Source organism: Puntigrus tetrazona, chromosome 17 (assembly GCF_018831695.1).
Source record: "Puntigrus tetrazona isolate hp1 chromosome 17, ASM1883169v1, whole genome shotgun sequence".
Taxonomy (NCBI): Eukaryota; Metazoa; Chordata; class Actinopteri; order Cypriniformes; family Cyprinidae; genus Puntigrus; species Puntigrus tetrazona.
In genome coordinates this window covers 919,654-945,982 of record NC_056715.1, presented here as the reverse complement: position 1 = coordinate 945,982, position 26,329 = coordinate 919,654, and the positions used below count along the sequence as shown (strand labels likewise).

Sequence of the window (26,329 nt, the reverse complement as noted above, 5' to 3'; positions counted from 1 at the left end):
ACATATCCAACCATGGCAGTACAGTCATAAACCAAAAGGATTTCAATAAAGAAAGTATGCACATATTTTATTTATTTTTTTCTTAGAAGTACAAATGGTTAAACTGTGGTTAGTGTTGCAAAACCGTTCATTTTTGGTTACCGTGATTTAACTATATTAAAAATGTTGTTTATTTTAAGTAAAAACGTGATTCATTTTTGTAAGGGATGTGTTTATAGATAAACACATCTATAAACGCGTTTATAAAGCACCTGATCAACTCTGAATAAGGAAAAAGGAGGTTCAGAGACAGATATTTGTTCAATGTTTCTAGCTAGCAAAAAACAGTTAAATTATATTTCACTATATTCTCTTTTGAGTATTCAGACCATTCGAGAAAACGTCGAATGAATGTTAATCGTAATCAAATTATTAATACATTGAATTATTCTTGTGCATCCTGTTCTAGCTGAAAGTGCATGTGTTCTTAATGCAATGCAATGCTTTGCATTGCTTTATTTAATCAGATATCAAATTCTATTCTGTGCTAATTCATTGCAATTACATTATACTTAACATTAAACTAAATGTTTTTGCGCAGCATTGCATAAAGCGGCTCTTCTGTTTTCCCACGTATGATTTCTTTCATTCCAGTCTCCCCACAGTTCCGTGGCTCTGTGTTTTACGCCTGTTACGATGGTTGCAGTGGACTATCGATGTGCAAGTTTGAATGGCGTCATAAACGTCGTCCAGCGGGGTGTTTTTGGAGAGGTGGCGGCTGTACCGCATTCACGCCGGTGCGGGTTCGTGCGTCATGCGGCTACAGGAGGTGAATGAGTGACTGCTGAGAATCAATCAGTAACTGGCCACCTGTGGGTCATGTGCCCGCGATGCAGCGCCGCCGATTTATTGGTATTCTCAGAGCGTCTTACACGAGCGCGTGAAGCGGGGAAGGCGAGCGCGAGCTGTGCGATGGACGCCGCGCGCTTACGCGCAACACCAGACGCGCCGCGAGCGGATGTGACCGGTGGCGAGGCTGGCGTCGCGTTCCAGCATCAATGAAAGCGCGTCGAGAGAGTGCTTTCCCTCTCAGATCGTCGCGAGTTGAAGCGCCCGCCTCGCTTTTTGCGGATTCGGATGGCAACAGATTGAGGCGCATTGGACTCCAGACCGAGGGGATGCTGGCTTAGGCTGTTTATCGTCTGTATTATCGCGGTGTGCGAGCGTTGCAAACAAACGCGCTGTCGATGACCATGTGATAGCTGGGGATGTTTAGTTCGGTTTAGTTAGTACTTTTGCGCGGAAATCGGCGTCGCTCATCTGGATTAATTTATCAGGAAGATATGACTCAAGTCACTTTCATGAGCCTCCTTCTGTCTCTGTTCGGATGCCACATCTGCTTCGCGGGGGCGAGTAAGTCAACTTATTTTGCCTCTATGTGATGCCCAAAATCGAGATAAAATGCAGCGTGCGTCTCTTAATACTTGTTGGTCGCCATGACTACGGTCAAGCGTAAGAGAAGACTCCGTTATGCAATGCTTTCGGTGTTTTTATTATAAGCTTTTCCCGGAGCCAGCGCAGGAAGACATTAAGGAAATTGCTTTTACTCTGGTAGTCGTTGTCTTTGATTTATTGGCCCGATAGATAGCGCTGAGGGAATGACCCGAGCCAGAGCATGTCAAATCATGACGTTCAAGTGCCAGTGCAATAGGTAAAAACGATGGAATATATGCTTAAAGGGGAATGATGCTCTCGAACTACTGCTTTCTCGCATTACACGTGATTTGACTGTTATTTTTCTTACTTTACACTAATATATAACAGCCATTCATGGGATGTCTGGGCATTTTGCTCACCCTCAACGCACTCAAAGTCATTTAAACTACTGCCAGACCTGTAATCACATCAAACTTCACAGTTAATTGAAAGACTGGCGTCTCTCTCGGTGCACTTATTCTTAATTAGGCGGTTTTACCAGAAACCCTGCTCAGTGATGCATGCTCGTCTAGCATTGACCTTGGCTCGTTACATCCAGATGAATTTCTCTTTGTTGGCAAATAGCTAGATAAAAGGATGAGTGCGGTTACCCGTCCCTCCGACGCAATGTTTCATGCGTTCCTGCTGAGCTCCTGTTCGATCCTAAAACACCGGCTCGATTGCCCTGCCAGGACCAAATTTGTGCTCTCATCGGGGGACTAGATTGTTTACAAGGAGGGTTTTTGGCTATGAAACGAACACATAGATTTGGTTTAGTGTACTGCTGTTACAGCAGGGCTCTGGTACGGCATTTTGAGCCGTAAAGAAATGCACTAAAAGTTTTTTTTATAATGTGCTAATGTGCATATTCACAGAAACTGTGTTCAGTCAATGGTAAACTTTTAGTTGATTGTAAGCAAATCTATAAGCGCTTATCGGCAAATCATTTTGCTGAATGCAGTATTAACAAAGAGGAGGCCGGTGTAGTTTTGTGCATATAGGTCGGTCGACTTTATAATAAAATCGTACCTCTTAAAATAATTTATGCTAATATATGCATGAGCTCTGGTTAGAAAGCATACTTAATAAAATAAAGATGAACCAGCTGAACCAGGTTAAAGCATAAACGGCTGCTATATACAGTGTAGCAGGTATGTATGTGTGTATATATATATATATATATATATATATATATATATATATATATACCCAAATTTTCTGTATTATACCAATCATTTATATATGCATGGTTACCCTAAGGAGCTATTCCTAAATTCATAACTTTATCAATTTTATTCAGAATTGCTATTGAGTTTATTAAATAATATTTTTGACAGTTTATACACACACACACACACACACACACACACACACACACATGCATACAAAAACAATCATACAACATAATTTACAATTAGACAAATTTTTTTTTACATATTGCATATTTTATTTTGTGTACTTTACAAATTTATGCATAAAATAATTTATTTATATTCTTTCTAGTTGTGTTGTATTTGTTGTTCACATCATATCACAGTGTCTACAAAAAATTCCTACTGAACAGATTAAGAAAAAACACGGTTAAAGTGCCTTAATGCATTTTAAATTTATCCTTACTAGCATAATTTTTATCTTAGAAAATATGCTGCTGGGTGTTGGTTAAAAACCAAAAGTCATTTTCTGTCTAACAGATTTTTCACGCTGGGGCATAAAGTCAGAGATTTGGCAAAGAAGAGTTTACCACTAATTTTGTCCAACTGAGTCATGCTGATCCCATTAAAAAAAAGAATTAAAATTAGAATTCATTTGCATAATGTCCCAGCAGAGTGAATCAGCTAAATACAGAAGTGTTGCATATTTATGAACTGCATTATTGTAGTTGTTCATCGAGCCGACGTCAGGTTGGCCTTCGGATGTCTTGGGGAAAAGCATCTAAAAATAACTCGCAAGCATCACCTTTTTGCATGCAGCAGTGACATGATTTAAAGTTTTCAAACGTGACGTTTATGGAGCCTGAAGGTTTTATCGAATAGTTCGGTTTTAATTTCTGTTGTGTGTTTGAGTGTGTCGGGGGTTGTGCTAATAAATGATTCATGCTGGTGATTTGTGCTTCACAGACCGCCCTGCTGCTCCTGTCAATGTCTCTGTTACTCACCTGCGGGCAGATTCGCCACCGTGTCCTGGAATATTCCGGAGGGAGAGACCGTGAATTGGCTTTGCCATCTCACAGCAGGTCAAACAAAGTTATTACAATGAGATACGGCCCTACGGACCGTTATAATAATTGCAGAAGTCTGACATTTAATATGTGCAATAAACTGAACCTCTGATGAGTCCTCATGTGCTTAGGCTTAGACTTAGTGTGTGTGTGTGTGTGTGTGTGTGTGTGTTTTAGCGTCAGGACAGGCTGATGCAGCGTTTCATTCGTGAGGTGAACACGACCAGTCGTGCTTGTATACTTTGGGACCTGGATGAAGACACGGATTATATTATCCAGGTCCAGTCCGTTGGACTCTACGGAGAGAGTCTGGCCAGCAAAAAGATTCACTTCAGGACGCTTAAAAAGTCTGAACATTTTCAATCCACCATGATGGATCAAGGTAAGCTTGTCTATTTTAACTGTAGCGTTTGTACCGTATCATATATTTCATGCAATACATTTCATGATATGGAAGCAAGAAGAAAAAAACACAATAAAAATTGCCGTTATTACTTTATCTCACAATTCTGATTTTTCAAGATTAGAACTTTAAGATTTGAACTTTAGAATTCTGACTTTTTCCAGGCTTCCGTGTCACACTTTTGAAATTCTCAACGTTCTGACTTTCTTTTCAATTTTCACAATTGTCACTATTGTTTCCCTGAATTCTTAGTTTGCTCTCAATTCAGTTTTTTTTCTGCCGTGGAATTAAAAAAGTTCAGTTCAAAGTTTATGCATCACAATTCTGAATTTATCTCAGTTATGACATTTCTGTTTTTCTGGCATGAAATTTAAAAAAATTTTCTTCCGCAATTAAAAGAGCCTATTAAGCAATTCAACCAGTAAAAGCTCGTAACATTTCATGGCTCAGCAAACCCAAGCTCCGCAGAAATATGTATTGCATGTGATGTAAATCAATAATTAGTATGCTGATGTATTTCCTAATAAACGGGACGTATTTGGCCATTTTTGCATAGAGAAAGTTGTACATATTATACATCCACCACGATTATTTAGAGAATTTCATGAACGCGAAACATTTCATTAGTACGTTAACAAATAAGCTGAATCATTTTCTTCTTTCCTCTAACACATGTCTTCTTTACCCGATCAGATGACCCTGCGGTTGAGGGTTTAGATCTTTCCAGACACCTTCAGACGGGAGAGATCCTGATCATTATGACTGTACTGCTGATGTGGGCAGGTAAAGGACGTCGTGTTGGATTTAGTTACACATAATCATCATTAATAAGTAGTCTGGGTGTAATTAGATTTATGATACTGATTAACAACAGAAATCATTTGGACTTGTTTGACATGATAGTCAGAAAAATCCATTTATAGAACATTTAGACAAAATATCTCATATGCATAAGGCTATTTATACCATGCGAACCACGATCTGAAGAAGGATGTTTTTCCAATGTTGTGACAGAATGCATGCAGGAGACGGGTTTCTCTGCATACTCTTGATCCTGCTGACAAATGTATATCAATCAGTCAATCAATCGATCATTTTTATTTATATAGCGCTTTAACAACACTGGTTGTATCAAAGCACTGTACAGTATAAACACAGCTGTGTCAGATAGTGTAAATGACTTGAATGTAAATGACTGAGTGAGTGTGTGTGTGTGTGTGTGTGTGCATCAGGATCCGGTGATCTGTCCACGGTGCTCATCTAGGTGTTCTGGTCTCTAACGAACATAATCTCTAGGTGCTGATCCACCGTCTAGTCTGGATACAAACTGAGAAACAGATTAAGAAAGAAACAAGACTAATATTAGCGTAGATGTCATTCTTTCAGTCACAAGTACATCGTGTTTTTATGAGGAGTGTTCCCAGTTCCAGCTGATCTAATTTATGCAACCTAAAAATCCTTTAACGGATTTGAATAATAAAAGTGTGTTGGTGTGTTATGTGTAGGCTAAGTTAAAAAAGATGTGTCTTTAATATAGATTTAAACTGACAGAGTGTGTCTGCCTCCCGAACAGAGTTAGGGGATTGTTCCAGAGCTTAGGTGCTAGGTAGGAAAAGGATCTGGCGCCTCAGTTGATTCTGATATTCTAGGTATTATCAAACAACCAGAGTTTTGAGAACGCAGCGGACGGGCAGGACTATAATGTGATAAGAGCTCGCTCAAGTAAACCATCCAGGGCTTTATAAGATTTTAAAATCTATCCAATGTTAGTAAGGACTCTAGCTGCTGCGTTTTGACTAGCTGAAGTTTGTTTATCAAACGTGCAGAACAACCACCCAATAAAGCATTACAATAATGCATAAATTAATATTTCTGCATTAGATGTTGAAAGCATAGGTCGTAATTTAGATATATTTTTAAGATGGAAAAACACAGTTTTACAGATGCTATACAGTTTTAGAGATGCTATACAGATCCTATACAGGCTTTAGGTTTTGAATGCAAGATTATTTTCAACTTCTCCGATCTGTATTCAGATGTTCGCATCGCTGAAATATTTTTAGAATACTTGGCCTGCTTTGCTGTCGTTTATACGGTGACCTTCAGAAAGCATTCTCCTTTCAAACTGGATTTGGGGCGTCCAGATGGAAGATAGGGTGTTTGTTTTAATGAAAAGTATCAGATCCACATCCCGTAATCAAGCGGATCTCTGTCTCGCCGCAGCTGTGATCGTGCTCTTCTGTAAGCAGTGCGATATCATCAAAGACAACGACTCCAACAACCACAGCAAAGAGAAGAGCAAGCCTCTGTCCGGACAGAGCACTCCGGAGTATCATAACGGAGGCCTGCTGGGCAGCAAGGTGAGACCTCCACGTCCCGTCATAATTAACAAATTAAATTGCTTTGCATTTTATCTCAGGTTTAAGAAAATACTGATCAAACGACAAGTCCGAAGGAGGTGTTAAACCACACTTCATATATACTTTTGGTTAATTTTGTGAAGGTTAAATAAAAACAGGATTTACGTGCTCATTCTACAGAATACACAATCTAAAATATTTGATTTTATCGGTATATATGGGTACTTTGTCAGTGTATAAACAGTTTGTACTGCATATTGCATGTTACATTGTGGCATAAGGTATTATATACTGCATGATTTGAAAAATAATGTATATACAAAAATATATAATATATACAACAAGGTCCCATTAGTCAACAAAATTAGTTATGATGATGTATATATATATATATATATATATATATATATATATATATATATATATATATATATATATATATAACTATTCTTAACAAATGGAACTTTATTGCAAAAATTGCTTTAGGAGTATTTTTAATATGTTAAGTAATTTTAACGTATGAAACCTTATTGAGAACGACCAAAAATGTTCATTATTAGTTCATTAAATTATATACTTAATGTTAACAAATGGAACATTTATCTTACAGTGTTACCAAAAACTATCGTTGGTACATGCATGTTAACAAATGTAGTTAACTGCTATTAATGATGCATTATTGATGCATTATTGCGAAAGATTACTATTTTTAGCTCGTGCTAACTAGTATTGTTAAATAATAGTGATAAATGGAGCGTCACGGGAAAATGAAAGTTGACAAAACGAACCTTACTGAAAGAGGATTATCAAAATGTTGATTTAGAGGAGCATTTTTGGCAAAACCTTTTGTATTTTAAGCCTTTTTAATCGTTGGTTCCATGTTAACTAATGGAGAAATGCATCAGAATGTGCAAAAATGTTGTGTGTCATTTACATATTTCACTGTAATCTCTGCTGTAGTTCCAAAGGACATCGTCCTCGGTCAGCATCATCAAGGTTTAACCACGGCGTCATCACAGATCAGCGGATATCAGCTCATCTTCTGATATTCAAGCGTTAAAGGCAATAGTAACGTGAACCTCAGCTCCTCATCTGGAATTATAAGGTAGTATACGGGTGTTCAGCAGCTCCAATAAACAACAACGTCCTGGACCACCAACATACTGTACCTCTTTAACTAACACATCAAATATAATCACGGGAGGAGCTATCTCGGTGCTATGAATATGATTGTGAAAACACTGGCAGCCGGAGATGTGCGACGGTGATTTTTATTATGCGCGAATGTGTTGCACTGAAAGATGATTAATAATTGTACCAATTACAAACGTGGCATTTTTCATTAACACGTGTGACTATAAATTCATCAGCGGCCACAGAAGTGGCCCTATATTATGCATTTATGATTTCTAACCGCAGTGAACAGCATATCGGCGGCTTGTTTCATGTTTTCATCCTTAAGTGTTAACGCCGTTGTTAACTGTTTAACGACCTCGTTGATGGTTGACGGCGAGGTTTGCATCGGACCCAGTGCAGGAGCCTCCAGAAATGATTTGCGTGGCATTTCTGTGCCGGACTAGTTCCAGTTTCTATTCTGAGCTCGTAATTGAGAAGTTAGTAAAATGTCTAAGCCGTTACTGTAATGTGCGTAGCTCAGAAAATAATACTTATTTTTATTTGTCATCCATTTTTTTCTCGATTCTCTTAGCGAGAGGGTTCGATTAAGTTACATATAGTGCATTAGCTACACTTAGCTGTAGTTTTAGGCAATAGATAAAGAATGTAGTTTGAAATCTGTATTTCATTAGAAGCAAAGTTTGTTAATATTCTTGTTCTAAACACTACTTTACAATAAATGGAAAATAAAGAAAACGTGTTTTGTCTGTCAGTTGCATTTTGAGAGGCATTTTTGTATATTTTCTATAATTTTATTATACAATACTCTTTTTTTTTCTTTTTCATGCAATATATTATATTATGCATGATAGAAATGTATAATCCAGGAGGAATGTTTTCAATTTCGAGAAATTCGAGCGTTTAAAGTGCCCCTATTATGGATTTTTGTTGGGGTTTTTTCACGTTGGTCTGAATGAAAACGCTAATTCATTCTTCCCCACTAGGTGCCGCTTTCGTTCCTTTAAAAGCACACGAACGCTCCTTTAAATGAAATCAACTTTTGGGAAAAAGGTTTGGGAAAATTAATTGTCGAGTCCTTGAACAAATAACTTTCATTTTCACTAAAGTTAAATTTAAAATGATTTTAAAGTTGTTGATTGAGACTCCCAAAACCCAGATATTTCATAACTCATAATAGAGGCACTTTAAGAAAGTATATTGCAGTATTTATACAACAGTAGCCTGTGTTTGTGTTTAAGAAATTATGCACAAATTTCATTCCTTTCTTTTCTATAATTCAGTTTTTAATTCTTTTAAAGAGGATGATCTAATATATAATATATATATATATATATATATATATATATATATATATATATATATATATATATTAGCAATTCAAGTCAAGTTTTATTGTCATTTCTGCTACATGTGTCTCACAGGACCACAACATACTGGTTACAATATATTATATTAATGATATTATATTTTAGATCAACTTTTTACCTTTGAGATTTATAGATATATTTTTAGATATATTTTTATTGATAAAAAAATAATGATATAATGAATATAATATTAAAATAATAATCTGTTGTACAATAGCTGATACAATAATAACAGTGTGTTAGTGTACAGTAACAATAATATTAATAGATATTTATTAATGAATTGTAAGTATAGTAATTAACAATTATTATTATTATTAATACTAGCAATAGTAAAACAAATTGACAATATTTATTAATATATATATATATATATATATATATATATATATATATATATATATATCAATAATGTCAATCATAGCACTAGTAGTAACAGTATTGCTATGTTATATAATGTTTTCAATAATACTCTTTTATTAATATTATTATTGTTGTTGTTATTAATGAAGCATTTATATTATTGTTAAGGTCAATGAAGTTAATTAACTAATACTAACAAACACCTTGTGATTTTAATAGATATATATATATAAGATAGATAGATAGATAGATAGATAGATAGATAGATAGATAGATAGATAGATAGATAGATAGATAGATAGATAGATAGATAGAGTTTACAGCGCTGTTGTACTCCATGTTGTCCGGTAGGTGTCGTAGTTTCTCTTTTTCAAGCTGAACTCTTTCAATCACTTCCTGTGCTGCACACACATCACAACACAACTCAAGCAGCAATGAAACTTGTACACTTTGACTTCTTCAACACTTGGAGACACTTTACAGGGATAAAACCCCACCCGGACGACTAGTCTGCTCATGGAGAGCCGCTGAGATCCCCGCTGCCGGCGGTCCAGTGCTTATAAACACTGGACTTTTATTCTATGTTCTCTTTCCTGGGCTAGCCGGTCATGCTAGTTAGCCTGCGTCTGGTAACAAGATAAACACAAACTGTACCCTGTATATTTTCATGTTTCATTGATGTGGATTAATCACGGGCTCGTGGAGCCAGTCTCGCGACGTAAAAGTCGTACGGTCGCGTATGGCAGCGTTTCTGCAGTTTTGTCCATGAATTATGTATGCAGCTTGATATTAGCTGACGCTAACTGAAAGAATAACAGGGGCTTTCTCTTGTTTCGGATATGATTTGTGGGGACCCGCGGTGCGAGACGCGTTAGATTCGGGCTTTGTGAGTGATTTGAGGAACTCTTTGTTCGGGAGAGGAAGAGGAAAATGAGGAAGAGGAAGGTGATGGTGATGAAGATCAGCTCGAAAGGGAACTGCTGATTATAAACAGACACTTTCAGAAAAATGCCTAGAAGAAAACAGTCTAACCCACAGCCTGTGAAATGTAAGTGGATTTCTATCTCACTTTTATGCACTTCATTTCACAGTTTGACTTTTTTTTTTTTTATAAACGCTTTATTTTTATGTGTTGTTGTTGTATTCAGTATGATTTTGTTTATTACTGGTGATAGTTTATCAACAAGAGCATAAAAGGATTGTTATTGCCCTCATCCAATCTGTCTCTAGTTATTTTAATAATTTATTCAGACGTTCCGGCTTTTTTTTATTTTTATTTTGGTTTCTCTGGATCTTATTTTCAAATGTTACACATCAGCACCGTATCACATCATATCATTATAATTTATTATTTAGAAAACTTTCTGATGCTGAACATGTCAAATGTAGGTTTAGCAGATCTCCTGATTTCTCTGTAGCTTGGCGGTGTCTTCTGCTTTTCTCCAGTGTTGCAACGATGCCACTGATTTTCATGCATTTCGTAATTTTTCTGTCGAAATATGCGTTAAGAATATGGGAACATCGACGGTTGAATATTTCAGACTTTAATTTGAGAGTTATTTACATAACAGACTTTGATGAGTCTTTACTTCAGTTCTGAATAATCGAAACATTTAAACAATATGTTAATAAAATATTATATATGAATAAAATAGTGTTGAGCGACGATTATAAGTGTTTACTGTGTCATTTTATTTTGTATTTTGGGTGTGTGTGTGTGTATATATATATTATACACACATGCATGTATATATTTAAAAAAATTACATTCATATTAGGTGCATTTATACATAAAACAAATAATATATATACATATATATACACACACACACACACACATATGCATGTGTATATATATATATATATTGGCGAGGCAGAGGAAGCACAAGAGAAACAGGTGCAGTGAAAATCCCCGGAGGGTGTATTTATTAGACAATACACAGAAGGTGAGCGGTGAGTCCGTGCGAGGAGTGCGGCGGTGAGTCCGGGGTGGTGTAGCGGTGAATCCGGTGAGTGCAGCGGTGAGTCGTCTCTGTGTTTCCTGTGCTTAGTAACGTGAGGGAGTCCACTGTGAGGTAGTAGGGGAAGTAGCTCAGGCAGGCCCGTCACGTTGTAGCTTCTGGGAGACAAAGAAAGAGACAACAGGTTAGCTTGCGCTTTCCGAGTCTCGTGGCTCACTGAAGCCGCCGCCTGGCCGGGCTTATCTGGCCCGCGGCTGATGAGCTCCAGGTGTGGCGAATCCGTCGTTGAGTGGCTGGTGTAGGTGTTCCGTGTTTGTTCCCAGGGCAACGCTGATCGATCCTCGACGCTCACCTCACTCCCCAAGCGCTGTCCTGGTCCTGGTGGATAAAGCAGAGCGTAATAACGGGAAATTTGGGGTGGGTGGGGTGACCCTGACAGACCTGCAAAAGCCGACCACATCCGCGATAGGCCGTCGGCGTTGGCGCTGGCTGTCCCGGCGCGGTGTTGCACGTCCAAAGTGGAAGTCCTGGAGCGCGAGGAACCAGCGGGTCACCCTGGCGTTCGTGTCCTGGGCCCTGGCCATCCACTGGAGGGGTGCGTGGTCGGTAAGTAGGGTGAACCGCCCGGCCCAGGAGGTAGTACCGCAGTTCCAGGACTGCCCACTTGACGGCTAGGGCCTCCTTCTCCACCGCGCGTAGTTCTTCTCGGCGGGGTCAGCTTCCTACTGATATATAAGACCGGATGCTCCTCACCCTCCTGGATCTGGGACAGCACGGCTCCCAGACCCACATCAGAAGCATCCGCCTGTAGCAGGAAGGGGCAGCCAAGTCCGGCTCTCTCAGACAGGGTCTGAGGTGAGTGCGGCCTTAATCCTCTGGAACGCTTCCTCCGCGTCGGGGTTCCACAGAACCCGCTTCAGGCTGCCCCTTCCTGGTCAGGTCTGTCAGGGGCGGGCTATGGAGGAGAAGTCGGGGATGAAACAACGATAGTACCCTGCCAACCCCAAGAAGGCGCGTACCTGGGTTTTGTTGGTGGGCCTCGGGTCTCCTGGACCGCGGTGACTTTACTCTCCTGTGGCGGATCAGTCCTCGCCCAACTCGGTAACCCAGGTACTTCGCCAAGAGCGCCAGGTGACATTTCTTGGGGTTGGCGGTGAGTCCAGCCCGTCGAAGATCCCGGCACCCTCCGCAGGCGCTCAGATGGTCTTCCCAGGTCTCCGAGTGAATCACAAGGTCGCCGAGATAGGCTGCGCGCACTGTTGGTGGGGTCGGAGTAAGATGTCCATTAGTCTCTGGAAGGTGGCTGGTGCCCGTGTGACCGGCGGGAAGGGACCGGTATTGCCAGTGGCCGCCGGGTGGAGAAAGCCGCTTTTTGGCTTGGCTTCCTCTGACAGCGGAACCTGCCAGTATCCTTTGGTGAGATCGAGGGTGGAGATATACCGGGCCCTTCCAAGACGCTCCAGCAGTTCGCCTACACGGGCATGGGATATCCGTCGAACTCGGAGACCTGGTTGAGTCGCCGGTAGTCATTGCAGAAGCGGAGGGTGCCGTCCGGTTTTGGAACCAGGACGATGGGGCTGGACCACGGGCTCGCGTCGATGGTTCAATCACCCCAACTTCAGCATTTGGTTTACCTCCTCCTCAATAGCTCGCCGACGAGCCTCAGGGATCCGGTAGGGCCGCTGCCGGACGATGACGTCGGGAGGGGTCCGGATCTCGTGCTGGAGGAGGTTAGTCTGCCCGGGCGTGGACGAGAACACATCCGAGAACTGACCGACCAAATGTTGGAGTTCCGCTTCTTCTGCGCGGAGCGAGCAAGGCGTTGGTGTCGACGACCGGGCCCTCCTGAATGGCGAGTGTGGAAAGGTGTTCCCTAGTCCCCACCCACTTCTTTAACAAGTTAATGTGGTATATTTGTTCGGTGCGTCGACGGTCTGGTTGGCGGACTCGGTAAGTAACCGGGCCAACCTTTTCCAGGATGGTATATGGACCCTGCCAGGTGGCCAGGAATTTGCAAGCATTGGTGGGGACTAGTACCATGACCCGGTCGCCGACCTGGAATTCCCGGGCCAGCAGGGCGGTTATAGTGTCGTTGTTGTTGCTGCTGGGCCTGCGTCATGTGCTCCCGCACGAGGGGCATCACCCGTTCAATTCGGTCCCGCATGGCTTGGACGTGTTCTACGACCGACCTCTGGGCATCCGGCTGCTGCTGCTGCTCCCAGGCCTCTTTTGCCACGTCCAGCAGGCCTCGCGGCTGTCGGCCGAACAGCAACTCGAATGGGGTGAAGCCGGTGGAGGCCTGGGGCACCTCTCGCACCCCGAAGAGGACGTAGGGGAGCATCTGGTCCCAGTCCCGTTTGTCCTCGGAGACAACCCTTCTCAACATCTGCTTCAGTGTCTGGTTGAACCGCTCCACAAGTCCGTCCGTCTGGGGTGGTACACTGAGGTGCGCAGCTGCTGGATCCGTAGCAGCCGGCAGAGGTCGGCCATCACTCGGGACATGAACGGGTGCCTTGGTCGGTCAGTATCTCCCGGGTATCCCCACTCTGGTGGACAGGGTGAAGAGCTCCTGGGCGTCGCCTTGCGGTGGCTTTGCGGAGTGGGATGGCTTCGGGGTACCGGGTGGCGTAGTCCACGATCACCAGGATGTGTTCGTGGCCGCGGGCAGACCTCGGCAGCGGGCCCACCAGATCCATCCCGATGCGCTCGAAGGGCACCTCGATTATGGGCAGCGGGATAAGTGGACTAGGGGGAGGTGGCCGGGGCGAGGTCTTCTGGCACTCGGGGCAGGCCTGGCAGAACAGTTTCACATCTCCGTCGAGCCCCGGCCAGTGGAAACGGTCCCGGATCCTCTTGATAGTGTTGGCGGCCCCGAGGTGTCCGGCCAGCGGGTGGGCGTGGGCGAGCTCCAAGATGGTGTCCACTTTCCCTCGGGGCACCACCAGGAGCCGTTTCTCCTCCCCCCTCCGCTGGGCGACACAATAGAGTAGGCCGTTCTCCACAATAAAATGGGGGAAGAGGATGGGGGCCGGGCCGCCTCTTCTCCATCCATGAAATGTACCTGGTTCCAGCAATTCTTGAGCCGGTCATCCTCCCGCTGAGCCCGGCCGAACGAGCCCCTCCGACTACCTGTTGGAACACATCAAAGAATACATTAGTAGTATTCGGAGGGGACTCACCATCTCTTCCGCTGTCCGATGCTAGGAGAACGGCAGGGCGGCGGTTTCCTCTCCCCTCTCGCCTCTTCCGGCGAGGGCTTTGGGGGCTGACAGGCTGTGTCGCGGTGTGTAGCGCTCCCTCGAAACCGGCCAGTCCCGCCCGAGGATGATTGGTACCGGCAGGTCCTGTACGAGGCCCACCTCCAGGGGCCAGCTTCCTCCTGTCGCGCCACGGTGATGAGACGGGTGGAGACTTTCCTGGTGTCCCCGTGGGCGCAGGTCAGTGGCAGCCGCTTCCGCGGTTCCGCGCGCGCGGGGTAGGAGGCGGGACTGAACCAGGCTGATGGTACTGCCAGAGTCAAGGAGGGCTCTGAACTTCCGTCCATTCAGGCCGATGGGGATTTCCGTGCGGCGCGGGAAGCTCCCCGGTGGAGACTGCAGCCTGCCAGCCACGCTCTAGAGGAGTTGGAAGCCTCTTCGGTTGGCATCGGCTCATCTCTCACGGTCGGGACCGCCGCCCTCTCCATCGGTCGCCGGGTGCCCTCCGGCGCGCGTCGCTCCTGGGACACCCTCCGGGGAAAAGATGGCGCCCGCTCCCGGCCTCTCGGCGCTGCGGCGGCTTCCGCCAGCTCGACCGCCTCAACCAACTCCATGACGTTCTTGGGGTTTCTCATACCGACCGCCTGGCGATAATTCCGGGGGAGAGCCCGCAGGAGCCGGTCTATCACCACCCTTTCCACAATGATGGCGGGGGTTGGTGTCCCATCCAGGAGCCAGTGTTGCGCTAGCCGAGTAAGTTCGGGCGGCCTGGGTCCTTGCCGGCTGGCGAGACTGGAAGACCCACTCTTGAAGGCTTGGGCTGCGCAGACCGGTGATAGACCGACCCTGCCCAAGATTTCCCTCTTTAGGTCGTCGTGATACATTCGCCAGGTCGGCCGGCATGCTGAAATAGGCGCTGGGGCTCTCCTGACAGCAGCGGGGCCAACGCGCGCGTGCCCAATCCCTCCGGTCCCATCCTTCCGTGGTTGCGGCGCTCTCGAACATCTCGAGATATATTTCAGGGTCATCGCTGGCGGCCATTTTGGGTAGCAGCTGTGTGGCTTGCATCCGGGGATCAGGCACGACGGGCGTGGTTGAGTGGCGGCGCGGAGAGCAGCGAGCTCCTGCTCGGTCTCGTTCTGGCGGGTAGCCAAATGCTCGACGATCTGTTGCTGGCGAATGGAAACCTCTGAGAGGCGTTGGAGGAATTCCTCCATCTTCGCCGGGAAGCGAAGCGCTGCCTGGGGGAAACAAAGAGAGAAGTTGATGTTGTGGGAACCTTTAATAGAGGCGGCGATAGCGCTCTTCCTTTTTCTCTTTGTTTCCTCCGTTCTCTTGCGCTTAAAAACTGCTCGCATTCTCCACCACTTGTGGCGCAGGCAGAGGAAGCACAAGAGAAACAGGTGCAGTGAAAACCCCGGAGGGTGTATTTATTAGACAATACACAGAAGGTGAGCGGTGAGTCCGTGCGCGAGTGCGGCGGTGAGTCCGGGGGTGGTGTAGCGGTGAATCCGGTGAGTGCAGCGGTGAGTCGCTCTCTGTGTTTCCGTGTGCTTAGTAACGTGAGGGAGTCCACTGTGAGGTAGTAGGGGAAGTAGCTCAGGCAGGCCCGTCACGTTGTAGCTTCTGGGAGACAAAGAAAGAGACAACAGGTTAGCTTGCGTTTCGAGTCTCGTGGCTCACTGAAGCCGTCGCCTGGCCGGGCTTATCTGGCCCGCGCGGCTGATGAGCTCCAGGTGTGGCGAATCCGTCGTTGAGTGGCTGGTGTAGGTGTTCGTGTTTGTTCCCAGGGCAACGCTGATCGATCCTCGACGCTCGTCACAATATATATATATATATATATATATATATATATATATATATTTTTTTTTAAATGTAATTTATAATTATTATTATTATTATTACTACCGCTACAACAAGTACTACTACTACTAATGCATTATATATTAAGCGTCCATCTATATCAAAATAAAATCATTAAAAAAATCATAGTCGTCATAATTTTAAAAATAAATAATAATAAAAAATCGATTTTATGTATGTTAAAATGAAGAATGTGTGCGTTTGTTTATGTTTGTCTTCTGCAGTGGATATACTGCTTTTTCTTTGGTGCTTTATTTTCACTCCCGTTAACTAGTTTTTTTGCAGTGCATTGTTAAAATAATAACGTATGTCCATTTCTGGACGCAGAGCGTTGAAGATCAATCTAACCAAACACAAATCTAACCTTTACTTTTGCCCGAAAGCAGCTCTTTTTAGTCCCTCTCCAGCTTTTATGTAAGTTCTAAAGGAAATAGTTTGACTAAATGATAGTTTCCAAAGCCCTCGTTTAATGTTGAGTTAAGAGTCTTTCAAATCGACTCTATCTCAGTGAAAACATGTCGGCTTCCCCTCTTCTGTCGTCATTCGTTTCCTCAGGACAGACCCCTGTTCCTGGCGCGGGAGCCGCCTCTGACCCGTTTATCTGCCGTCTCTCTGCTTTTCCTTCCTCCTTCATTTATTCCTGTCTTTTTTTCCCTCATTGCAGCGCTGATAACCGTCGGTCTTATCACTGTACAAGTCTCTCATGCCCGTTTACTGGATATGACTGAGAATGGTTAGCAGATACAGATAGATTGTGTTATATCAGTAGAACTAGGAGCTTGATGCACGATGGAGCTATATGATGTAAGATATGATTCAATTAAATTTTACACTAAATCTACTCGACTTGAACTTTTAAAATCTTCCACACTTAAGCCAAGCAATTACTCGACACATTGTCTTAAATGCAAGAATAATGTTACTAAATGGATGGATTAATCATTTTAAAAGGCTTTAAAATAGGATAGGTACACTTCTTCTTCTTTATATATATTTTTATATTTTATATATATATAATGTAAAAAAAAAAAAAAAATATATATATATATATATATATATATATATATATATATATTTTATTTATTTATTTATTTTTTTACATTTTATTTATTTATTTTTTTACATTTTTTATTTTTATTTTTATTTTTTTTTTTTTAATTAATTTTTTTCTTATATACTCTTTTATATATTTCTTAAAAGTTAATTTTAATTTAATTTTTACTTTTTCTTCTTTCTTTTTCCTTTCTTAAGTTTTTAGACGCTGGACGGTTGTAAAAAAAAAAAAAGCATTTCACTGCATGTCGTACCATCTATGTATTTGTATGTGACAAATAAAATTTGAATTTGAGCCTCTTGGTTTGTAATGAAGTAAACTTCTGATGTTATTACTGACTGTGATGTTGTTTGGTTGCAGTGGGAGCTGAAGATGGGGCGGCAGTCGGAAATCAGGAAAACCTGGTTCTGGAGAGCGACTTCCTCCTGGGACATGAACTGGGCTTTGGAGAAAATGACTACAGGATCGTGGGTTTTGAGAGGGACTCGGGTCAGTGATGTGGAATTTGAATGACTTCAACTGTTACTTATCATGAATATATCATTTTAATAGGCTTAAAAAATTGACGAGTAGCTTTACTAATTAGATTTTGTGAAAAATGTGTTGTTTAGTGTTAATAATAATAATAATAATAATTATTATTATTACTTTATAACTACTACTGATATTAACAATAATGATGATAATACAAAATATTAAAAATAATTCTATAATGAATATAATAATAAAATAATAATCTGTTGTACAATAGCTGATACAATATTTGTTTTATATTAATAATAACAGTGTATTAGTGTACAGTTAGAATAATATTATTAATATTTTTTATTAATAGTAATTTTTTATTATTATTATTAATATTAGTAATGTAAAAATATTGACAATTTATTTATAGCAATATATATAATATAATATCAATAATGTAAATTATAGTATTAGTAGTAACATTATTGCTTTGTTATATAATTGCTTATGTCATATAATTATTGTTGATTTAATTTATGAAGCATTTATATTACTGTTATAGTCAATAGAACAAAAGTTGATCATTGTTAGTTAACAGTGCATTAACTAATGTTAACAAACACCTTGTTATTTTAATAGTGCATGCTAGAATTAACCAATATTATTAAATGCTTTAGAAGTTTTTGTTCAAGTGTCTTTTATTGTGATCTCGATAGACTCCGTCCACGGCTGATATGGGAATGCCAGTGTACGGCTTCAGCGGCGAGGACTGCTCCAGCTACAACCGTCTCAGCATGGAGAGCGACTTCGAGGACCCGCGGGACACGGAGAGCGAGCGGGAGGAGATGGGCCCCGACGCGGCGTTCGCCCCGTACCTCTCCTGCAGGCAGTGCGGTCAGCTGCTGGGCGACCCGCTGAGCGGAGCGCTGGACCTCGCCGCCGGACTCTACTGCCTCCAGTGCGGCGCCGAGGGCGGAGACACCGACCGGCTGGACCGTCCGTCCGAGGAGGCCCACCCGGCGGACGCCGCGCAGGGCAAGCTGAACCGCGGCAGATCCACGCCCGACGGAGGCTCGGGTAAAACGTACTCCTGCAAGCTGTGCAGCTTCAGCTCGCGCTACTCCAATCACCTGAAGAGGCACATGAAGACGCACAACGGCGAGAAGCCCTACCGCTGCCAGCAGTGCTCCTACGCCTCCGCCCAGCTGGTCAACCTGCAGCGGCACGTGCGCACGCACACGGGCGAGAAGCCCTACAAATGCGAGTTCTGCACCTTCGCTTGCAACTCTCTGGGAAACCTGAAGAGGCACCAGCGCATGCACACGCAGGAGAAGGACCTCAACTGCGCTCAGTGCGACTTCAGAGCCAACAACAGCCACTCCTTGAAGAAACACGTGATGAGCCACAAGGAGGACAAATCGAGCGCCTTCACGGAAGGTAAATGTTTGATCCGCTTCGTGTTAGAGCGGCGCGATCAGTCGAAATAAAACCAAAATTGTAGCATAGCTTTAGAGCAATTATCAAATCGCTCTAATATTTATCAGATTTTATTTTATTAATTTACTTATTATTTATTATACTTTTATTCATTTAAATTTTTTATAAATATACATTTTTAAATTGATTCACATTTTAAATCTATTTTATTAAATACATTTTTTCCCCAAATTAAGGGTTAGTTCACCCCAAAATAAAAATTCTGTCATTAATTACTCACCCTTATGTCATTCCAACCCTTAATATTAATTATATATATATGTATAAAAAAATATATATATATATATATATTTTTTTTATATATATATATTATTAATATATATATATTATATATATTATATTATATTATATTATATATATATATATATATATATATATATATATATATATATATATATATATATATATATATACTAAAAAATATATATAGTATATAAATATAAAAATATATAGCTCTCTCACTGAAATGTTCCCATGTCCAGAAACTTAGTAAAAACATCGTTAAAACAGTCCATGTCTCATCAGTGGCTCAAATTCGGTTTTCCTTTGCGCAAAAAAAACAAAAATAACGTAATATACAGTTTTTTCCCATTAAGTTCAACGGATCGCCGTCTCGCACATACAAAGAAAGATACTTGCATATCGTTCACGCGATTGTCTTTTGTTGGGTTTTCCTGTCAAAATAACAAGGAATTCTTCAGCTTGTAAGAAGTGCTGGTTTATCTGATAGTGGGCGGAACTGATGCGCAGACAGCAATCTCATTGGCTGGCGACAATCTCCATCGTCGCCTCCGCTTAATTTCAGCAAATCAATTCGCGCGAATCCTATAATGCTAAATTATAAACAATCCATTATTGTGATGCTATTAAAAAATTACTGTAACAATTTTAGAGTCAAGGTGTTCATAGAGATTTACAATAATATGTATTGAATTTGATAGGTGTCCCTCACATTGTCCCACATAAAAATAGTGTAGCGTACAATGTTTTATAATATTTTATTTTGTGTGCATTTCATTAATTTATCGTATCGGGGACATCCACGTTGTTTGATATATTACAATTTATTTTTAAGGAACAAAATAGTTACTTTCCTTGGTACATACATTTATAATGATGCGACTATAACTAATTACTTTTTAATGTAACATGCCCAACACATTTGCTCTCGCAGCGACCCGGGTTCGATTCCGTCATTTCTCTTTTGTCCCGTCCAATAAAGCATAAAAAAATCCATAAAAAAATTACAAATAAGAAAATTTATCCTAAAATTGTTTTGCATTTCCCCAAATTCAGTGCAACTAAATGGGAAAGGTTTTTATTTTTATTTTTATTATCCTCCAGTTGATTCCTAATGGGTATAAAGCTCATGCCTATATTTTCACTCCTATGTATTTTATCACAGAAGTAAAATCTTTTATGAACGCCACTTCCTACCCGGGAAAATCTGTTGTTTTGCTTGGCTATTTTAATTATCAGTGCTAAACAGGAATACTAATGAAGCACAAAGAAGCACTTTCTTGCGTATTTTCCATTTACTCTACACTTCGTGCTGCGAACCAAAAAGAGGAAGTGAAGCGAGGGGGGGGGAAGTAGAAACCCTCGGCTTCCCAAATCCGGATCGGCTGTAAAGAGGAAGCTTGTTTTGTTCCTTTATCTTTCAGAGTCTGTGGTGTCTGACCTGACTCTGCACATCAGCAGCGACCCCGACTTCCTCCAAAGCTACGACGCCCGCCACCCCCCCGCCCTGCTGCACGCCGAGGGTCTGGCCAAAGAGTCGGACCCCCTGCCCGAGCTGCTATTCCCCTTCACGTGCCGCGTGTGCGGAGCGGTGCTGGAGGACGAGGAGGGCACGGCGGCTCAGATCTGCAGCAAATGCACACTGGACATGCTGTCCAAAAGCTCGCCGAGCAGCCCGGAGAAAGGCGACAAGCTGTACTGCACGCCGTGTCCGCTCACACGCAGTACCCCCAACCACCTCGCGCGCACATGAAGACTCACAGCGGAGAGAAGCCCTACAAGTGCCCGCAGTGCAATTACGCCTCCGCCCACTTCGACAACCTCAAGCGGCACCACCGCGTCCACACGGGCGAGAAGCCCTACAAGTGCCGCGCGTGCGACTACGCCTGCGGGAACCTGGCCAACCTGAAGCGGCACGAGCGCATCCACTCGGGCGCCAAGCCCTTCCAGTGCAGCGTGTGCAGCTACAGCTGCAACCAGAGCATGAACCTGAAACGCCACATGCTGCGGCACACCGGAGAGAAGCCCTTCAAGTGCCAGGAGTGCGGATACACCACGGGCCACTGGGACAATTACAAACGCCACCAGAAGAAGCACGGCCACTCCGCCGAAGGCTGGATCAAGATGCAGCTGCCGGAGAAAGAGGAAGAGGAGGAGGAAGGAGAAATGTAGTGGGAGCTCTCGGTGATGTCTAACTCCAGTTGCCTTATCGTTATTGTTATTCCTGTTGTTGCGCTCGAGGAATCCGTGTGTGATGGTGTGTCGCGACAGGGCCGGGCGTGGTTGATTTTTATTTTATTTTTCACTTGATTGTATTTTGTCCAACTGTTTACAGCAGCTGATTTCAATCACAGAATCAGAGGTTTGCAGTTTAAGGTCGTCATCTTGAACTGAAAGAGCACATTTCTGCAACACCGGGTGAATCTCACAGAAATCTAACAGGCTGTATTTCACCCTACTATTAAGGAAAAAAAACATGAAGTTATACTTTGCATGAAAAAAATTAGGTTTGTTTTATGTTATTTTTTTAATTGAATCAACCGTGTCTCTTAAGATCGTAATGATAAATCAGTTTCAAATTTAGGTTTTAAGAATGAAATTATTTTTTTTTGTTGTTATTAGTTTCAATCAGTTTCAATTTTTTTTTTTTTTTTATATTTATATATTTTAAGAATGAGGCATGTTATATATATATAGCATATATATTATGTTATATATTTAGCATATATATATATATGAATATATATACTTATTTATTATAATATATATATTATATATATATATATATATATTAATATATATATATATATATATATATATATATATATATTAATATATATATATATTTATATATATTATATATATATATATATATTTATATATATATGCATATATATATATATATATATATATATATATATATATATATATATATATATATATATATACATATATATATATATATATATATTATATATATATATATATATATATACATATTTATATATATATATATATATATATAATATATTATATATATATTATTATATATTTTCTGCATATATATATAATAGTATATACATATATTAAATATTTTATATATATATAATATATATATACTGTTTTTTTTGCATTTAGCATTTAGAAAATAGCATTGTTTTTGTTTTTGTGTATTTTCTGCATATCAGTAAAGTGCAACAAAAATACTTTCATTCTAAATAAGACTTCTTTCATTTGCATTTGTTTTTTTTTTTTTTTGCTCATGAAAATCCTAAAACTTCTTATTTTTCTTTTTTGCTAAATATAACTTCTTATTTTTCTACTTTTTAAAGTTCCATTTCGCCCTCGATGTGTTTCGCGAGATTCACCCTGCCTGCTGTCTTGAATTCTCGTTGAATTGCTGAATGAAAGAACTGCAATAACACCAACGAGTGGTCCTGTTCCAGGCCGACGCAGCAGCTCTAGCTGTTTGATCACACTGGGATTTGATGACACTGAAGACGTCCGGCTGCTACTGTACGTTCACTTATGCACAAAGACAGTGATGTTGCCTTGTCTCGGGGAGGTACCGCCCCTCCTTCCTCATTTACTGTATCTGAATTTCCTGGTGCCACTGCAAAATGCTGCACTGATCGGGGTCTCGTCCGTCCCCAACACACTCGAGGTTTTTCCAGGGCATTAGAGGGATACGTATGGATTAGTCTCACGAAATGCTAGCATTATATTTACCATTAAATTCTTATCAAATAAGGGAATGTTTTGCATAAGGAATATGAAGGGATTTTTTTACGCATTTTTGCATCGCGACATTATTGCGCGCATCTGCGCTTTTTATTTCCGTGACGTTAAAAAGTGGAAGAAAGTAAATAAATGGTTCGGTTTTTGTGGTAGTATGTATTCTACTATCCCTTTCTTTTCGGTGCCCTGAGGCACGAATGACCTTAATTGTCTTTGAAAATAATGTCACAATGCAAAAAAAAAAAGATGTAATGGTCCTAAAACAGACTTCATTTCTTTATGCGTTTGTTTTTGGCGTGAAAACGACCCGGGTTTTCATGAGATTCACAATTTTGTGCGCGTGTCTTTTGTTTGACTTCAGTTTTCTTTAGAATAAAGTGTGATGCCTACTGTGAAATCCTCTCTTAGAAAAAACGCAATCACGGAAACCTGCGACGGTTTAATTTTCTCACACTGGTGGGAAAGATGCTGTTTTGCCTTCCCCCTTCCCCCCTTCTTATTTATGAGGAACAAAGTGGAGGCTTTATAACGAACAGATCATATTCAGAAACTAACATAAACATTTTTTACACAGTCACTCACACGTGTTTGATCTTAAAGCAGTTCACCAAAAATAATTTGCTGAACGTTTACTCACCTCGCTTCTTCATCAGTGGATGCTCTGCAGTGAATGGGTACCGTCAGAATAGGAGCCCAAACATCACAACAATCCTCAAGCTGTGTGTTTGGAAGACGTGTAAAATGTCTTAAGCGTGGATTTTTTCTTGATGGACTGGAGTATTGTTTTTTATCCGCTGTTCAGGCTCTCAATCTGACGGCACCCATTCACTTTAGAGCATCCATTGCGGAGCGCAAGTCTACGTTTCTCCAGATCTAAAGAAGAAACGAACGCGAGCACATCTTGAGAACCCGAGGATGAGAACATTTTCAGAGTTATTTCTAGACCTGGTCCTCTACTCTGGTCTGCTTTCTCTCTGTTACTGAACTGGTGCGGTCACTCTGAAATACACCACAGTGTGTTCAGTGCAATCAGGGAATGAGTGAATTAGATGCACAGCACTGAATCCAGTGATATTTGGTTTGCCATATGGTGTATATGATTATTTATGTACTGTATTTTTGTGGGTTTCTTTAGCTTTCCGATATTTGTACACAAATTGTTGATCTGAAGTGGCCTTTGGTTTCATAATAAAGATGTTTTTCAAATTTTATTGGCTGCAGCTGCATTGAAACTTTTGTTACCGATAAAACAAAATTGGATTTGTGAAGAACAAATGGTGTTTATTAGGTTACGGTGCAGCAATTTATTGGACGAGCGCTGTTTTAAGAACACTCGCATTTTGTTTCATTATATCACTTCCAACGTGTGATTATCCACCTTTTCTATTTTCCATTTGTGGAGAAAAAAGTCATATTGTGCCTGTTAACCAGTTGTAATGTGCCATCACAAGCTAAATTAATTTTATTATACATTGACATAATTATTGAATTATTATTATTATATATATATATATATTATATATATTAGTGCTGTCAAACTTTTATTACATAATATGTGTCTGTTCTGTATATTTCTGCACATAAAGACACACACAGTATATATGTAAATATTTACATATGTATATATATTTATATAGTTATATTCCTATATTTTAAATAAATATATTTAATATAGAAATATATTTTTCAAATATGTACATGCATGTGTTTGTATTTATATATATATATATATATATATATATATATATATATATATATATATATATATATATATAATTACACATTACAGAACTTATTTTGAATGCAATTAATGGGTTGACAGCACTAATATCTATATATGTTAATATAGTAATAGTTTGAAAATAAATGTTAGTTAATGTGACATGGTGAATAAAATCCATGCATATATATATATATATATATATATATATATATATATATATATATATGTGTGTGTGTGTGTATGTATATATGTATATGTATATGTAAAGAGAAAAAATGAGGAGAAATCATTTGTATTTCCCTAGTTTGTTTTAATCAATAAATGTGCATTTTTTACAGTACAGCAAAATGGAAAACACAGGACTAGCTAGACTAACGTATTTTATCACATAAATCAAAATCTTGTCGTTTGTTTGTTGAAGCATTTACATTTTCTTTCCTGTAGAGAGCAGAACGGAGCTCTTTCAAAGAGAAAAGCACGCCATCGCTCTTTTTGTATGGCTGACGTTGAATGTGAATTATAATGTTTTAGTGTTTCGGGTATATTCGTGTCTTTGCGCTGCTGGTTGAAGTCACGGCGCAGTAGCTGGTTGAAAGGGACCAAACCTCTCTCAAACACCTGACTTGGTTCCGTTTTACCAGCAACTAAGACGTGTTTTTGAGCAGGCATCCATCAGAGACATGCACACTTTATTGGCGGTTCGAATCGTCTCATCTACGACTCAGAAGACGTCCGTCCACGTCGTGATCTTCCTTCTGGACAATGACACGGAGTCCGTGGATGTGCCGGTATGTCCCGACTCTGTGTGTCCGTCCAGAATTAGCTGTCCTCCACCTGCCCGGTTATTTATAAGAGTAAACATTCGTGATGGCAGCAGCTGTCGAGTCACTCGGACGCTTCAGTGTTCATGTCATCGTAGAGGAGCCGAGCTTGATAAATCACCGGGGACCTGAGCTTGACTTTCACACAACCTTCACAAAGTGATCGAACCCCACTCGGTTAGTAGAGCTTATTTAAAATCGTGAAACTGTCTCTGGTTTACGAACTACCCTTGTAAGCCAGAGAGCCCTTTTAAAAACTATTCTTGGAAAAGGCCTATAATATCTTCCAAGGTATATTTGTTGCACTGTTATCCAACTTTTCTAAAAAAGAGTTTAGCCTTGTTTTCCAATTTATATATTATATATATATATATATATATATATATATATATATATATATATATATATATATATATAAATTGGAAAACAAAGGCTTAAGATTTAAAATAAAAATAATTATATATTTC

General features: G+C 40.7%; 1 protein-coding gene and 1 pseudogene across 1 annotated transcript; both read left to right on the top strand.

The window, feature by feature from the left end:
* The first annotated feature begins 1,249 nt into the window (after nucleotides 1–1,249).
* On the top strand, nucleotides 1,250–7,524 carry LOC122361599 (annotated as a pseudogene).
* A 2,183-nt stretch (nucleotides 7,525–9,707) lies between these two features.
* Nucleotides 9,708–21,809, top strand: LOC122361513 (zinc finger protein 513-like). The gene is given in 6 exon segments (XM_043262301.1): nucleotides 9,708–10,351; nucleotides 17,739–17,867; nucleotides 18,560–18,567; nucleotides 18,569–19,280; nucleotides 21,005–21,322; nucleotides 21,325–21,809. Coding segments are annotated over 6 exon segments (1,635 nt in total). The 5' UTR covers nucleotides 9,708–10,311; the 3' UTR covers nucleotides 21,753–21,809.
* The last annotated feature ends 4,520 nt before the right edge of the window (nucleotides 21,810–26,329 follow it).